This window comes from Rhinolophus ferrumequinum, chromosome 13 (genome assembly GCF_004115265.2).
Source record: "Rhinolophus ferrumequinum isolate MPI-CBG mRhiFer1 chromosome 13, mRhiFer1_v1.p, whole genome shotgun sequence".
In the NCBI taxonomy this organism is placed as follows: domain Eukaryota; kingdom Metazoa; phylum Chordata; class Mammalia; order Chiroptera; family Rhinolophidae; genus Rhinolophus; species Rhinolophus ferrumequinum.
This window is the reverse complement of record NC_046296.1, coordinates 32,113,277-32,130,454: the sequence shown is the minus strand read 5'-3', so window position 1 is coordinate 32,130,454 and position 17,178 is coordinate 32,113,277. Positions and strand designations below refer to the sequence as shown.

Genomic DNA, 17,178 nt, shown 5'->3' with positions numbered 1-17,178 from the left:
CTTAGGATGGGATTTTGTCTAGAGCAAAAGATCTGAATTTATTTAAAAATACCTAAAGACTCTCCTATGATCTCCTTTCAGCTGACCTTTTTCAGGATTTGTTCTGTGTTTTCTACTTTTTTTTTTAATTAAAGTTTATTAGGGTGACAATTGTTAGTAAAGTTACATAGATTTCAGGTGTACAATTCTGTATTATATCATCTATAAGTCACATTGTGTGTTCACCACCCAGAGTCAGTTCTCCTTCCATCACCATATGTTTGATCCTCTTTACCCTCATCTACTAACCCTTTTTCCCCCTTACCCTCTGATAACCACTAAACTGTTGTCTGTGTCTATGAGTTTTTGTTTCTCATTTGTTTGTCTTGTTCTTTTGTTGTTTTTCGTTTATATACCACATATGAGTAAAATCATATGGTTCTCTGCTTTTTCAGTCTGACTTATTTCGCTTAGCATTATAATCTCAAGATCCATCCATGTTGTCACAAATGGTCCTATTTCATCTTTTCTTACCACCGAATAGTATTCCATATTGTATATATACCACAACTTATTTACCCTGTTCTGTGTTTTCTAATCTGAGATTGGAAAACTGATAAGTGCAAGCTCCACGAGCACAGGGACTTTGTTTTGTGTCGCAAGAGCTTAGATCAGTGCTTGGTACACAAGTGATACACAGTAAAGATTTGTTGAATGAATGCATGAAGGTAAAAATAGGAATAGTATTTTAGTAGTTACCTTAAATATCAGATTATGTTTCCCTTCCACTGACCACAACTAGAGAAGTACCTTTAATTGTCTTTAGCGTTTTTTGTTTTTTTTTGCTTTGGCTAAAGTTTTAATCTTCCTAGGTGATATTATAGTATAGTCACACAATTCTTTTATTTCGTCCTTAGTTATGTTGTCCTTCTACCTTTTATACCTGTATTGTAAATGTGTAAATTTATAGGGAATTCCTTGTGTGGTCTCTTGAGTGTCTTTAAATTCCTTTTCTCTTTCTTCTTGAATAGCATCATTGGTGACTATTTGGCAATAATTGTTTTCATTAAATGCCTCTTGGCATGCTGACTCTTTCCCTTTTGGTGTTTCAGATGCAGAGATTATACTGAACCACTTGCAGTCTTCTGTGTACACTTCTATGAGTGATGTTGTGCTTCTCATGGCTTGTATAAATCAACTGGAAGATTACATGGTTACTGTTCCTTATCGGTCCTTATACCGGTACTTCGGCTTGCTAATCCAAACTTCCTTTGTGAATGGAATTAATACACAACTTTTCACGTTTTGGAAGGTAAGAAAGCTCACTGGGTCACCAACGCAAGTAAATAATTTCAGTGTACTGCTTTTAACCAAAACTAGGAATTCCAGCAGATATCTGTATAGTTGAAACTGTACTTTATAACTGTCTTGCTTCTGGCCTGGTTGGGTAATCTGTAATCTGACTTCTCCAAGTCTTACTAATATCCAATTTTAAAGAAATCTTATATTTTATACTATTGAAGCATTAGAAATTTTGAAACATAATTCTTTTACCTGCATCCATTAACGCTAAGCTTCCACAACATGCAGATGCCATAGAAGATGATCCTATAGAAAGGAAGAAAAGTACCTGCTTTATAATATACTGATTTTTTAAAAAATATACAAAATTGTTAGTATTGGTTATTTCCTTACAAATATTCAATTACATAAAATTCAATATTCTTTCCCTCTTTTTATAAAGCAATGAAGGCAAGCTCTCCCAAACCATGAACTGTTAGTTGCATAGTCCAATATGATAGCCATTAACCATATGTGGCTACTAAATTTAAATTAATTGAAATAAATTCAGTTCTTCAATGGACAGCACACAGATTGAGAAGCTCCATTATCAGAGAGTTCTACTGGATAGCAGTGCCAGAGATTCTGATTCTAAGAATCTCTCCCAGAAGAACCAGCATGCTTCTTTTGCTGCTTAATTAGAAGGCAGTTAAAGATACCGGGCTTTGGCTCTCACACTGGGCCATAAGCCATAGCCTAGTCACACCCAGTAGAGAACAGAAAGTCTCTAGTTTAAATTTTGAGCTTACTTTTGTTTGTTTGTTTGTTTGTTTAAATACCTATGACCATCTTATCTGTGTTTGCTCCATCTTTGAGAACTCTGTACCCTTTCTGCCTTTAACGGCCATACCTTGCCTTGACTCGTGGACTGATCTTTTTATTTCAGTTTGACCTTTTAATACAGCCACTCTCTATGGTGTCTACTTATATCTGTGAAATATGACTGGTGTTCCCTGCCTAATGGATCATTCTATTTCGGCTTTCCTGTCTCCTAGCTGGCCTTGCTCTATGGTTTGTTTGTAAAAATAAACAAATAACCCAAACTGGATCTATTATAACAGACATATAAAGAGAAATATTGTTTTATATTGCTTTCAAAACCTCAAATTGGCTAAGAACAAAGATTCAGACAAGTTTATGATTAACTAAACACATTTTTCTCTTGTAATGGGTTTGGGTACAGTAGTAATAAGCAATATAACATTAGTTATGAAAAGAATATAACAGGGAGTCTAGTCTTTTTGAATAGGAAAAATACATTTCAATACCATACCATTTGACTCCAGGACTTCAGATGTGACTCTTATAGTGAAAGGAAAATCTTTCGGAATAACAGGATACAAAGCTTTCTCGGCAAGAGCACCTAAATTAGAATAATAAGCAAAAAATGTACTAATGTCTCTATAAGAATACTGTTAAGAAAATAATAAAAAAAATAATGTAAGTTTATAGATTTGTACTCACCGTGCCCAAGTTCTCTTCTATTTACACCAGTGACTTTGCCAGTTTCATTTGTTGCATAAGGAGGAAACTTAAAAAACAAAACAAAAAAACCCCCATATATACAACTGACATGAAAAGATATCCAAGATATATTACCAAAATAATAAAACAAGTTACAAAACCATAGAATCCCATTACTGTTAAAAAAAGAAATAGTATATTCATATATACAGAGGGTGACAAAAAATGTATATGCATTTTAACAAAGGAAAAACCTAGTAAAATTGTAATACTCAATATATACTGATAACAAAAGATGAATACACGTTACTTTTGACTTCTGCAATTACAAGAAGTGCTCTAAGTGGTTACCATCAGCTTTCAGACACTTTTGATTACGGCGAACTACTGCTTGAGTAACATTGACCAAAGTGTCCACTTGTATACATTTTTTGGCATCCCCGGTATACACAGAAAATGTCTGGACATATAAAATATATACCAATTTACTAAAAGTAGATATTTGTAGTGTGTATATGAATCAGGGTGGGAAGTAGATGGTTATGGGGATTTACATCATAAATTTTTATAATGTTTAAATTATTAATAACAAGATAATTTTTGTAGTGTGTCTATATATATATATATATATATATATATATATATATATATATATATTTTTTTTTTTTTTAAATACACATTGAGGAAACAGAGATCTTTTCCAATAAGGGTTTTATAAACTTTAGCCAGAGGTTACAAACTTATTTGACTACAATATATTGTCTCAAAGGGCTAGGAATTGGTTGTGATCATTTAAAAAATTGGGAAATTTTCCATAAAAATCTGGAATTCCAGTTTTTTTAACAAAATGTTTTCAGAAGGAGTAATGGAACATAAATTTGATCTAGCATCTGGATCCAGCAGTCAGTTTTCAGCAGACAGAAGGACAGGAATGTACTGCACTGCACCATAAGTGTGAGATAGCACCACCCACACTGCAGGGAGCTCTACAGTTCAAATGGCTCTGGGGCTTCACCAGATAGATTATAAAGAAAATAATGTAATGGAGGAGAAATCTATGGATTAAAGGAGACTTAAAGAAATATCAAATTTTAAAAAATGGACAAGACTAAATATAGTATCTAGGGATATATACTAGAAACACAAGAAAGTGAATATAAAACTTAGGAGAGTAGTTACTTTTAGGGGAAGAAGGGTGTTGAGACTGGGATGAAAGACATGGAGTGGCTTCTGGGGTGACGGGCAACATTCTATATTCTGATTTAGGTGGTGGTTACATGGATGTCTGCCTTATAAAAATTCATGAAGCCATTCTTTATTTTATATGGTTTTAAGTATCTGTGTTTTATTTTATAATAAAAAGGTTTTTTAAAAATGAGATGCTACAACAAACACATCCCACATCCTTCGCCTCCTCCCCCACCTTCGTCTCCTTTCCCATTATCAGCTAGAGCTGCATTTTTCACAACTGCCCTTTTAGAAAAGATTGCCACGTACTCTTTAGCTCATGATAAAGGATGTCCTTCTGTAGCATCTGGGTAAATCCAGAATAGGATATTTATAAGGACTCAAGAACTGTAAAAATCACCAGGTTTATGGATATTCTCTAACAAACATTACATGAAATGTTCTCTATTAATTATAGCAGGTTCACCAAAATTGAGATGTTCGGATTCTGGGCCGCCAACAACAGTCACTCAAAGGTGAAGTGTCTTGCTACTTTAGCCTCCCAGCATTTATACTGTAAATACTAAAATTTATATGTCATATCTGGTCCTTTACTATTAGTTGTGAATAAAGTCAATCAGAAGCTCAATTATATATATTAATTTCATATAAAGTACTTTCATATTAAATACCTCAGTTCTTTCACTAATAATCAAGTGCATAAAATATGAACATATAGATGAACTAAAAGGGAGAAGGTGATTTGTCACTTAAGGTATTTAAAAAGCCCCACTTTTGTTTGACACATGTGAATAAGTACAACTTTTTTTTTCCCCATTTGTTCCACAAACATTTACTTCTTACCAGATGTGACAAGCACCATTCTAGATGACACAAGAAAATATAACACAGAAAATATAACACAAGGTCCCTGATATTTTAGAATTTTCATTCTCATGAGGATGACAAATTTGATGAGCCATAATAAAAACAATATATAAAATAAATTTAATTGAGCATATAGCATCAGTGGAAAGTGCTGGAAAAACGTAATCAAAAAGTAGGGAGAGAACTAAAGAGTGATGGAAAGTGTTACTTTAGGTCATGCCTAAACCTAGTGGTCTTAAATTCCTCTTTAGGTAAATTTGAAAGTTTTTTTTTTTTTTTAATTAAAAAATTTGTTTTGTATGAGTATAGTTAGTATACAATATTATACTTGTTACATTAGTTCAGGTGTACAACTCTTTCTTGACTAAAACAACATTGTCTACTATTCTTTAATGTATGTGTACATTTATATATGACTCAGAACAGGCAGTTGTTGATTGGAAAGCTACTACTTATCTCTCTAAATTTCTTCTGTATGCAATAAAATAACAGCCCCCAAATCCCCAAATCCACTTTAACAGATATATAAAACTAGCACAGTAAAATATTAGTGGTAGAACTTAGGTAGTGGGTGTACAGGTATTCACTGTAAAGTTCTTTCAACTTTGCTGTATCCTGGAAATTTTTCATAATAAAATATAGGGAAAAAATTCACATTACCTCATAGTGCAGCATGAAATTTTTATCTTTTATCCCACTACAAACAAAAAGCATATTATTATAAACATCATACAGATACAAACGAATTTATTTCAACAAACAATATAAAAAGGAATTAAGGGGATTTTGAAAACAATTGGGTATCAAAGAGAGTTGGTCTGAAAATGAGAATTAGAAGGATGAAAATTAGAAATGGTACTTTTTCTGGAGCTTTATCAATGAATTCTCACAGATTTAGGAAGACAATGTTGCTTTAAATACAAGCAATTAAATATCCAGATTTGAATATAAGATAATAGATACATATTTTTAAGCATCACTAACTTTCGAAAGAATCCTAAATGTTATAAACACATTGGTTAAATCTCAGAGTTACAATCTTACTCCCAGTCAACATGTGAAATGAAGATCAGTAACTGACGTGATGTAACTGAGAGCAATCAGAAGATCTGATAGGCAAAGATCTTTTCAGGGTTTGAAAAGAGAGCTGTTGTGACTGTATCTAGAATGGGGAAAAATAAGGATGAGAAAAAACTATTCCTGGAAGTTGGAAACCAGATTTATCTTTAACTGACAGGCACATACAAGATCTTAGCACAAATAGTGTCCCCTTTTGGTGAGATTACAAAAGGCAACTCTGCAGAGGATTTAGAAAGTCCTGGGATAAGGCTAAATCTGCATAACCATAAAATACAGCTTTGGGAAAAGAAATCTAAAAACCAGACTTCTTCATAGCACTAAAGGAATCCTATGATTTGGGGGGGCTAGAGAGCAATATAGGGATCATCATCCCAGTACCTGCATTTTATAAGATGAAGAAACCAAAGGCCAGCATGGCTGAATGATATGTGCCCCCTCGCTTACATAGGTTACAGACCTAAGACTAGAATATAAAGAGGTACCCTGGCCAAGCCCAGTGCTCTTATGAAGCTGTGTTGCCTCCTAGAAAAGAGTCAAAATGAAAAGGGGGCAGGGTAGCCAAGATTTGCCACCCATGGAAATTTAAAATACAAAGTATAAGAGTGCAGCCCTCCCTTGCCCCACTCCCCCACCCCCACCAAAGAATTATGATTACAAGGACCATTACAAACAGTTGCATTGTCAATTTTATTAGATACATGAAAAACAACTGGTGATGCTATCTTGAAGATACTGGGATTCATCCTCATCAGTTGGCCAGTAGAAGAGAGAAAGGCAGAGCCCTGTGGTCTTCCAAGACTCTTAATGAGGGAAAGGGGTGCAACCTTGTAGGGCACTGAGGACAGAAAGCCATGTGGCTGTGAGTCCTAGGACACTGATGCAGTAATGCTGGTGGGGACTGTAATATAGATTCTTATCATATAAAATTGAGCAACGTGATTTTACTGCTAACTTTTTAAGAACAGAGAATGAGAGCCAAGTATTTCTGAACACAAATTCAAACGTGTCTTAGGATTAGACAAAGTTTTTTTATTTACTAACATCTTTCAGGTTATTTTTAGTAACTGGACTCCTGCTTATTTATTTGCTGTCTTCTTTATAATAGAAAAACCTATCCATTCAAGATCACCTACGAAATCTGTCCTGAGGAATGGTTCTAGAAACAGAGTATAAACTAAATGTACCCATAGTAAAGAATTCTTCACCAATATTTGTTCTAATCAATGAGTTAGAAGACAATATTCCCTTGACAACAATTCCCTTGAAATTACTATTATGTAAACAGAAAAAAGTACAGAGGTATAGGTTTTTAAAAATAAAAATGAATAATAATATACCACATGAGTTTTAATTATATAGTGGAACATCATAAGCAAAAAAACATAACTTACTTTATAGCTGTTATAATTCGGTCCGACTTAATACTGGATTCTAATGAATCAAATGTAACAGTACAAAGCACCTAAAGAAGAAACAAAATTTCCCAGGCTTTAAATTACTAACAACAAAATGAAAACTAAAAATATTTGAAGAACCCAATTAGCTCTTAAAGAAGTAGGGTAAGTACAATATATACAAAGCTTGCCATGGTATTTAATATAATAATCATTTAACAATCCAAAGGTATAACATCACATAGACTACATATGTAAAGCACTGTACTAGGAATGCTAAAGGAGGAGGACAGGAAGAGGAAGGAATAGTGACAAAACCTGACCATAAAGGAAGCCTCAAAAAAGGTTAAGCCACTAAAACTTCCTGTTTTTAAAAAAAAATCTGTCTTCTTTGAAGGAACATAACACAATCCAGAGACTCTACATATCATTCAAAATGTCCAGGATACAACCTACAAAAAAAACTGGAAACAGGGCCCACTCTCAAGGGAAAAAGATAATGACTAGAGACTGACGCTGAGCTAATTCAGATGTTGGATTAATAGACAGGGATTTCAATAGCTATTATACTCAAGGACATAAAAAAGAACCAATGGAAATTTAAGAACTGAAAAACATATTATCTCACAATGAAAGGAGATGACAAGAGTAAAAGTCAGTGAACATGAAGACGGATTAATAGAAATTGCCCAGTCTAAAGAACAGGGGGGTGAGGGAGAACAGAGTTTCAGGGGCCGGTGGGACAATATCAAGAGGTCTAACACATGTATTTGCAAGGAAATAAAAGAGAGAATCAGGTACAAAAAATATTTGGAGAAATTGTGCCTGAAATTTCTCAAGTTAAATAAAAGACACAATTTTACAGTAGGAAGAGAGAGGCAGAGCCCTGTGGTCTTCAAGCTCAGGAAACTTAGCGGGATAAATACAAAGAAACCACACTTTTCATGCTCATACTGCTGAAAACCAAAGACAAAATCTTAAAAGTACACAGAAGAAAATAAATAATTAATATACAGGGAACAATGATTTGAATGAGTCCTGACTTCATCAGACAAAAATGGAAAAAACAAAACAAAACAAAACCATTGGAACATTTTTAAGTGCTGAAAGAAAAAAAGCATCAACTCAGAATCCATATCCAGCAAAACAGTTCTTTGTAATTAAAGCCAAAATAAAGACATTTCAGATGAATGAAAAAGAATTTGTTGTCAGAAAACCCATAGGACAATACCAAAAGAAGTTTTATCAGATTGAAGGGAAATAATACTAGATGGAAACTTGGATCTTCAGGAAGAAATAAAAAGCATCAGAAATGGTAAACATGTGGGTCATTAAGAAACAAATGGACCTGAATTCTTGCAAACTTTCCTCATTTTATGTGAAGTGGTACAGAATTAACTCTAAAAAAACTGAAAAGTTAAAGATGTATACTGTATTCTCTATGGTAACCACTGGAAAATCATGCAGAAGTATAGCTAAAAAACAAATAGACAAACAAAAACAGAACTCTAAAAATATGTTCAATTAATTCAAAAAGACAGAAAGAACAGAAAAACAATAAACAGAGGCCAAACAAAACCAAATAAGAAAATGACAGACCTAAATTCAATCACATCAATAATTAAATTGAATATTAACAGACTAAACACTCTAAGTAAAAGGCAAGGATTGTCAGAATTGCTAACAAAAGTATGCAGAATATCTTAAAGGAGTTATTTTAAAAACTTTATTAAAAGGCATAAAAGAAAACCTCAATCAAAGGTGAGATAGGCTATATTCATTGTGAAGACTGTGATTTAAATTGTAAAAATATCATTTATCTCTCAAGTTAATCCATAATTTCAGTGAAATACCAATCTAAATCCTAGAAAATTTTTTTCAGAACTTGACATAATAATAAAATTTAAATGAGGACACAAATGTATCCAAATAGCTAAGACAATATTGGGGGGAGAAGGGAGAATAAAAAAGGATTTGCTTTTCAGATATTAAGACATACCCCCTTACCAAAATAATTAAAACAGTTTGACAATGGCCCAGGAAACTCACATAACAATGGAACAGAATATATTTCAAAAGTGTATTTATGATACAAACTTTGAATATAAGGTGACATTGCACATCAACAGGAAAAATAAATTATTAGTAAACAGTATTATAAAATTGGCTCACGCTGTAGGTTTCCACCTCACACGATGTATAGGAATAAACTCCAATATAGATTAATGGTCTAAATTTGATAGCTAAAGCTAGAACATTAATAGAAAGAAAAAGTAGGTGCTTATTTTGTGACTTTGGGAGTAAGGAAGGATTTCTTAAAAAAAGACTTTAGAAACAAACCACAAAAGTAAACAATGGTTTACTTTTAACCATTTAATACATTTTAACCATTTAATACATTAAAACTAAAGATTTCAGGTTTACTCTAGACATATAGTAAGCTACCACAAGCAAAGTTAAAAGGTATATGAATGAGAAAGAGGTAGATGATACATATAAATTCTGGGTACTGAAAAGGGTTAATTTTTAAACACATAACAAATCACTGAAAAATAGCAGGAAGTAGACAGTAAACCATATTTAAAAAAGAAAAAAATTAGCCAAAGGATATGAACACATAATTCATAAAAGAGCAAACCTGACCCAGTGCCACGACTCTGCTCAGCTCCCGGGACACTATGTGAAAATAGTGCCCTAGAGGTGGGCAGCCCCCATGCTGACTGGGTATTATATACAGATGCTCAGCCTCACTCTTAATGAAGGTATTACAAATGAAAAGAATGGCATGCCACCCTGTACCCATGAGATTAGCAAATTTAGTGATTAATACAAGAAAGAGGTACAAAGCATAATACCATACACAAAAACAATAGATACATATATGTTAAATACAAGAGAATGGGTGCCTATGTAAGTGAAAAGAAAAGGACTGAAGTACAGGCTAAATGGAGAAAACAAATGAAGGTCTTGAAAAGACCAATGACAATATGCCATAAATTGAGGAGTATGAGTAACTCAATTTTGTGTACCTCAAAAAAGCATTTAAAAATGTTCTTAAAAAAATCACATATTTCTTTGGGTAATGCATTCTATATGAAAAAAACCTATAGCATGTACACAATGTACCTCTATTATCTAATTAAGCAACGCTGAACCAGCAAATGTAGCTTTTTACATATATTACCTGCGTTTGTCCCCTTTGAAATAATGCGGATCCATGAAGAATTTTATACATATCTATCTCACAATTTATATTCCTAAGTGAAATCAAATCTCGACCATCGCACCTATAGCAATAAAGGAAATAAGTGTGTAAAGCAGTGTTGGAAATCAGAAAAATCACATATTACCTTTTTATCCCACCAGAAGTTCTCAACCCCATATGCATATCATAATCACCTGTAGACTTTAAGAACTGTACTTGGGCCCCACCCCCAGAATCTTGGGGGTTGTAACCCATTCACCTGTACTGTTAAAAAGCTCTGCAAGTAATTCTTATGTGCAGTTAGGACTGTGGTGCACTACTCTATAGATGAGGCTCACAGAGAGACAGTTAAACAAATCCACAAAATCCACACACTCTTCAACAGGTACCCATTTATAAAATAAATATTATCATTCTTTCCTGTTCTTTTAAAACAACCAGTTCCTTGCTTTGAGAAAGTTAGTGACTTTCAAGACAACTTGCAGAGACAGTGCCTGATTCAATTCCATCAAAAAAGGATGTTTACCTTTTGTATTCATTCAAAATAATACTTCTAAAAACCTCCTTTGCAACAACATTGAAGGATTCTATTATTTCATATGAATCAACCTCTGGAAATTTTTCTATAGGAGAAAGACAAAGCAAAACAAAGATTTTCTTTTTTTTGGAAGATAGGATTTCTCTTAAGTTCACAGCATCAAATCAATTAACTATGGAAGTAAACCAAGGGAGTTCACTCTGAACATTAATTAGTCCTTGGGCAAACAAAGCAGACAAATCAAATGTTCTCAAGTAGGAGAGACACAAGTATTGTAATTTAAATGTACTATTATTGGGAACTTTGGTTGCATTCTACCAGAATAGTGCTTTGAAATCATTCTCTATTGCATTGCTACCTGAAAAATCCATCCAACTATATTATGAAAAGTCTGACACTTTTAAGAGTCGTCATCTTCACTGTTTTGCCTGAGGAACTTTTAACTCAGTCTGTACATAGAGGAATAATTTTTTTTTATATACTGCAAATCTCTACCGACAGGTTTTTTAAGTTAACATTTACCAAGGTCTTTCATTACCCCAGTACTTTATATGTGGTTTTTAAAAATATCTTCAATCTTTGTAATAAGTTATGAAGATAAATTCTTTTATTATCCCCATTCAACAGAAGAAAAACAGGCCTAAAGAGATAAGAATAAATTGCCTGAGATCCCACAGGTAGTAACTGACACAGCTGTAATATGAATACAGATCTGTCTGCCTAGGCTTATGCTTTTAAATGTTAAACTACTTTACCTATCAGTTGACTTAAGTCAAGTTTCAAGTACTGTTCTCTCAAGCATTTGACTTATTAAATATAACTTTAAAGTAAACAGAACATAAGAAATGGCCACAGAAAGAGAGATATATTAAGTACTGTATCTTTGTCAGGCAAGAATAATTTTAAATATTACACTTTAATATGAACTTTTGTGTTTTAAAGGGGCTGTGCTTAGAGAGGAAAATAATAACAAAACATTTAAAATATTATCCTATGAACCCAGAGAGTCATGAAGATATTCTACTATGTATAATACAAACACAAAATCATTTTTCTTTTTAAATAAGGTCACAGGTTATACAACTTCTTATTCTTAATGGGATGAAATATAGAGAGAAGACCAAACTTTTTCCATGGCAATTACAAGTAATGGCCTTAATATCAATGCAAACAGCAGAATTTTAAAATAATCAGGTGAGAGGTTATTTGTCTGTTAGCAGAAAAACTAACAAGAACTATATGTCATATTTGGTATGTCTGATTGATACTATATAATAAAATACTTAATAATTTCTAGAGAGCTAAATTCTCTAAAATTTAAAATTTCACAATTCCACATGGTATTAATAATAATAGCACTAATTAACATTTATTGCACACTTACTACATGCTAGGCATAGAAGTAAATTATTTCCTCTTTAATCCCCATAAACCAGATATTATTAGTATTGCAATTTCACAGATTAGGAACTCAAGAATTTTAAAGAACATCTTCCAGATTTTCAAATAACAGGGTACAAGGATACCCATCTTAGAGTATAAAAGCCTGATCCAGAAAAGATCAGGAATATTTCACCTTCAGCATTTACTGGAGCCCACTGTGACAGAGGCAGTGCTGACCACATTCCTAGAAGTTAACTTAATAGTAACCTTAGGATGATGTAGCATTATCACAAGTTTACTGAAGATAAAACTAAGGAGCAATGAGAATAACATTATTTTGAGGTCTCACATCCAAAAATTTAAAAATCTATTATTTTCTTTAAAGATTTTATAAATTAAAAATAAAAAATTACCTTTTACTTGTTCCTCTGTATCTAATCTTATCTTGTTAACAGCTTCATCTCTGGAAACCTAAAAGAAAGTTGAGGTTCAGTTCTAATGTATACATGCCAAGTTTAACATTCCTATTTTTAAATTACTTTAGTTAACACATTGTAATACTACTCAGATTTCTCTAATGGTAGCATTCTTTAAAAGATTAGAACTAGCTATTGATTTACAAGAAATATTACCTGTTTATGAATCATTCAAATATATTAACACATGTCCCTAAAACTTGTATTAATCAACAAAAGTAGAATGGAGAAACAAACAGCTAGGCTTTTGTATAGCTTTCTGTTTAAAGATTTTTTCATAAAAATAGGACTAACATTCATAAACAATTTACGTGAGTTATGACAAAAAAGAATTCCTAGAACAATTACATAAGACAAAATCCAGGTATACTTACTTTATCGTGTTCATAGTCAGTAAAAACTGCATAGAGTCTGTCCATGGCAAGTCTATTTTAAACAAGAAAAACATCAGCATAATATTTGGAATCATGAGGTAGTGTATATTACAAATAAAACTGAAATATTTAACAATAAGCTAAAATATTTAATAAACATGTCATAAAAAATTAAAAAATGTATTTATTGCTCTTTAGCATCGCTAATCTGTTTACCATTTGGATGATACAGAACACAAATTTCTTTCTCCTCACCTTTCAGGGGAATCACTTATACATGGTATTATGCCTGCCTTCTTAATTGTTCAATTTACTTCACCTTAGATTTTTCTTACACACTCTGTCTTTTTAATTTCTTGCTTTTTTATGTTCTGTCCATTCTGGCTGTTATTGCAGGCAACTCTTGTTTATATAGCACTTTATATAACAGTTTATTTAACACTTGAATCTGACCGATGGCTGTGAGATTGATACTAAGGGAAATATTAACTTTTTCAATTTATTTCAAATAAAATGAAATAATTTTCTGGTGATTGATTCACATTTACTAAGTGTGATACTAAGCGCTATATACTAAGTATTGTCACATTGTTCTAAGCACTGGGCATATAATGGTGGTTACACTTGATTTCTTTTCGAGAACCTCACCAGTTTCCCTAGATGTTCAAATAGGCTTTATTCTCTTTTTTTCCTTGACACAGAGAGATAGGCGGATTATCTGAATCTTGACCAATAAACTCACTCCCCTTTTCATTTGAGATTCAAACTTAGATCATTGAAGAGGTATTTGGGTTTATCCTTTTTAATGCATTACACTGGTATTTTTGGCAGTGACTCTTAAAACAAAAGGGTGCTATCTAAGAAGTAATACATGGACATGGGAAGTCTTTTTTTCAGAGAGAAAATTAAATCTGGTGACAATGTCATAGTTTCTTTTATACAGATGTTCTTACTTATGAGTGTGTTTCACAATCTCTGGCGAAGGGATAAATAACTTCTGAGGTGTCCTCTTGGTAACACCAATTTCTCTCACCAACTGCTGGATGCCCTGAATTATTTGTTGTGTATATTTTACTCCCATTTTGATAGCATGGCAAAAGTCCTGCTGTAAAACGTTCTCTGCAGAGGCTTCCAACATGACTATTTAAAGAAAGAAAGAAAAAAAAAAAGATTGCCCTTGAACATTTCACCAATATAGCATTTTCAAAAAACATGATATGACATAAATTCTATGGATCAATTTTGTTTATTAATGGTATATCCACCTTTTTTTCCCTCAGAGTCAACATACTTCCAAAATGTAAACTGCAGTAAATGAATAAAGAAACTTTGATATTTGAAATTAGGTTTATAGTTTTCTTAAATGAGGGATTTCTCATAAAAAACAAAAGAAATTATATGTACTTTTTTTATAACATCTTTGTTAGCTATAATTCAAATACCATAAAATCTTACCTTTTAAAGTATACAACTGCATTGATTCTGAATATGTGCTTAAAATAAAATTTTAAAATATCAGTATCGTAGGTGTCCAATAAATGTTTTCTGTTTAGCTTCCTGTTAGCAAGTATTTGATGTGACCTTCCACTTAATTCTGTCATTGTCACATTATCTAATTCTTGCACAGGTGGGAAAATCTTTGCAGTGACATTGTTTCAAGTAAGCCACTTAAAAGACACTAGCTACTACCACAAAAAAGTTCCTCTTATGGTTTTGTAATAGTAAAACTCCTATGTAAAACAGGGTAGCTCAAAGTGGGCTTTTAGCATGGTATCTCACTAAAATCTGTTATTCAGCTTTATCTTTGGTTTCTGCAAGGCTGAATAGACTGCTGCCAACTTGTGTGTCATTCCTGGCATTTTTCAACTTGTACAAAGTCAAAGATCACGTAATGCATAGTTAGCATCATATCTAATAGTTTAATCACATCATGTCATTAAGACTTATTATCTAAAAAGTCACTTCTAAGACTTCTAGGTATAAACTAGAATGAAAAAAAAAATCTCCTTATGTGCTTTATGAGTTGGAATTTCATCAATCAATTGAAACAATTGCATCAGACCTGTTAAACTATAACAGAAGATCTAACATTGGTATCACTGGAGTCCTGGAAAGAGAAAGATGGCAGGACTGAAAAGTCCTGGGGGGAAAAAAATAGCTGAAAGCTCCCCAAATTTGGCAAAGACACAAACCTACAGATTTAACCTGAGTAAACCCTACAAAGGGTAACTCAAAGAAAGAAACATCATCATTAATCTTCTGAAAACCAAAGACAAAGAAAAAAGTCTTGAAACCAACCATAGAAATCCGACTCTTTACCCATATGGGAAAAACAATTCAAATAACATCAGAGTTATCATCAGAAACTAGGAAGGCCAGATGGAAGTGGTATAATATTTTTCAGCTGCTGAAAGAAAAGAACTGTTCATCCAGAATCCTATACCCAGTGAAAATATTTAGGAATGAAGTGTAAATCAAGACTCTTAGATGAAGGAAGGAGAACTAACAAAATTGGTCATCAGCAGACCAAGAATGGTAAAGGAAGTTCTCTAAACAGAAAGGAAATAATGAAGGAAGAAGCCATGTTAAGCAAACCATGTTAAGAATATGGCAAACTGTGAGTAGATACAATACACTTTTCTTCTCTTCTAAATTGTTTGATGGCTGAAACAAAAGCAAAAATTATATCACTGCCTGTTATGGTTCCAAATACATAACTGTTCTAAAACAATTATGTTATAAATGGGGGAGGGGGTAAAGGAAAGTAAGGTTTCAGTATTTCACTTGAGGAATGAAGATGCTTCCTCTGATAACCATGATACTGAGATGGTTATATTCTTTTACTCATCTGTATTCCCCTAACATCCTCTCTCACTTTCACAGAATTAAACTGGAGATATTAAAAAAATGTAACTTAACATATGTAAATTATACTTCAATAAATTGATTTTAAAAAGAGAATATGAAAGGATGTGGTAAAGAAACTGAATATTCCTCAAATAAACTTTGTTTCACCAATTAAACTTTAAAGCAATTCATTTTAAAAAATGCTTTAGAAGAAAATTCCTTATAGTTTTGAGTCTACAGATTTGTGTTGTCCAGTTTGGTAACTACTGGTCCAATATGGCTATTTGTATTTAAATCAATTAAAATTATATAAAATTAAAAATTCAGTGCCTCAGTCTCATCTCTCCAGTTACATTTCAAGTACTTAGCAGCCACATATTCGGATATAAAACATTTCCTTCATTCCAGAGAGTTCTACTGGATAGCACTACCATAGAGGTAAAAATTTAAACAAAAAAGCTTGTTAAAATGATTGCTCTAAGCTGTTAATCATTTTCAGTAGTTAAAGATAAAGGATTTTTGAGCTTAGTTTAAGCTATGAGAATTCTAGATACAATTTTCTTCTTAAAAATTGTTACTGGTATACTTTTTCCTGAATTATGTCTTCGTATACACAGAAACATTAGTGATATTAAATGTACCAGTTGAAAACAAGCATCTAAATAGCACTGTACAGAATAATGGCTGCTGATGTAATCTAGTAGCTGACAGCACAAAGAAATTATTCTTGCCCCAAAAAGGTCATACTTTAAAGATTTGGATTACTAAATATTTTAATAATGAAGTGGTTGCAATTACTTTTTTCTATTTTTGTATTCCATAAGTTCCATGACGGTGGTATTTGACTTGGACCCAATATTAACTTTAACATGAACTTAAGAGTCAGATGTATATTTGGTGCACCTTTATGAAACCACAGAGACCTGGCTAATATGTTCATGGAAATAGTGATGTAAAAATCATAAAATGGAGCGGGGTAATTTCTGAAACCAGTCTCCTTACAGGTTGGTTCGGAATCACTCAGTCTCCCTCTAATTACTCA

The 17,178-nt window shown here is 32.6% G+C and overlaps 1 protein-coding gene across 2 annotated transcripts in view; it reads right to left on the bottom strand.

Annotated features, from left to right (window-relative positions):
• The window catches only part of PNPT1 (polyribonucleotide nucleotidyltransferase 1), a 41,333-nt gene that overhangs the window by 12,585 nt on the left and 11,570 nt on the right, over positions 1-17,178 (bottom strand). For both annotated transcript variants that reach the window (XM_033124897.1, XM_033124898.1), the window contains exons 9-18: positions 14,243-14,429; positions 13,290-13,341; positions 12,853-12,910; positions 11,045-11,141; positions 10,498-10,600; positions 7,311-7,381; positions 5,500-5,536; positions 2,785-2,851; positions 2,594-2,683; positions 1,534-1,587 (exon numbers count right to left, since the gene is read on the bottom strand). In XM_033124897.1, coding sequence (XP_032980788.1) covers positions 1,534-1,587; positions 2,594-2,683; positions 2,785-2,851; positions 5,500-5,536; positions 7,311-7,381; positions 10,498-10,600; positions 11,045-11,141; positions 12,853-12,910; positions 13,290-13,341; positions 14,243-14,429 — 816 coding nt within the window. The remainder of the gene's footprint in view (positions 1-1,533; positions 1,588-2,593; positions 2,684-2,784; positions 2,852-5,499; positions 5,537-7,310; positions 7,382-10,497; positions 10,601-11,044; positions 11,142-12,852; positions 12,911-13,289; positions 13,342-14,242; positions 14,430-17,178) is intronic.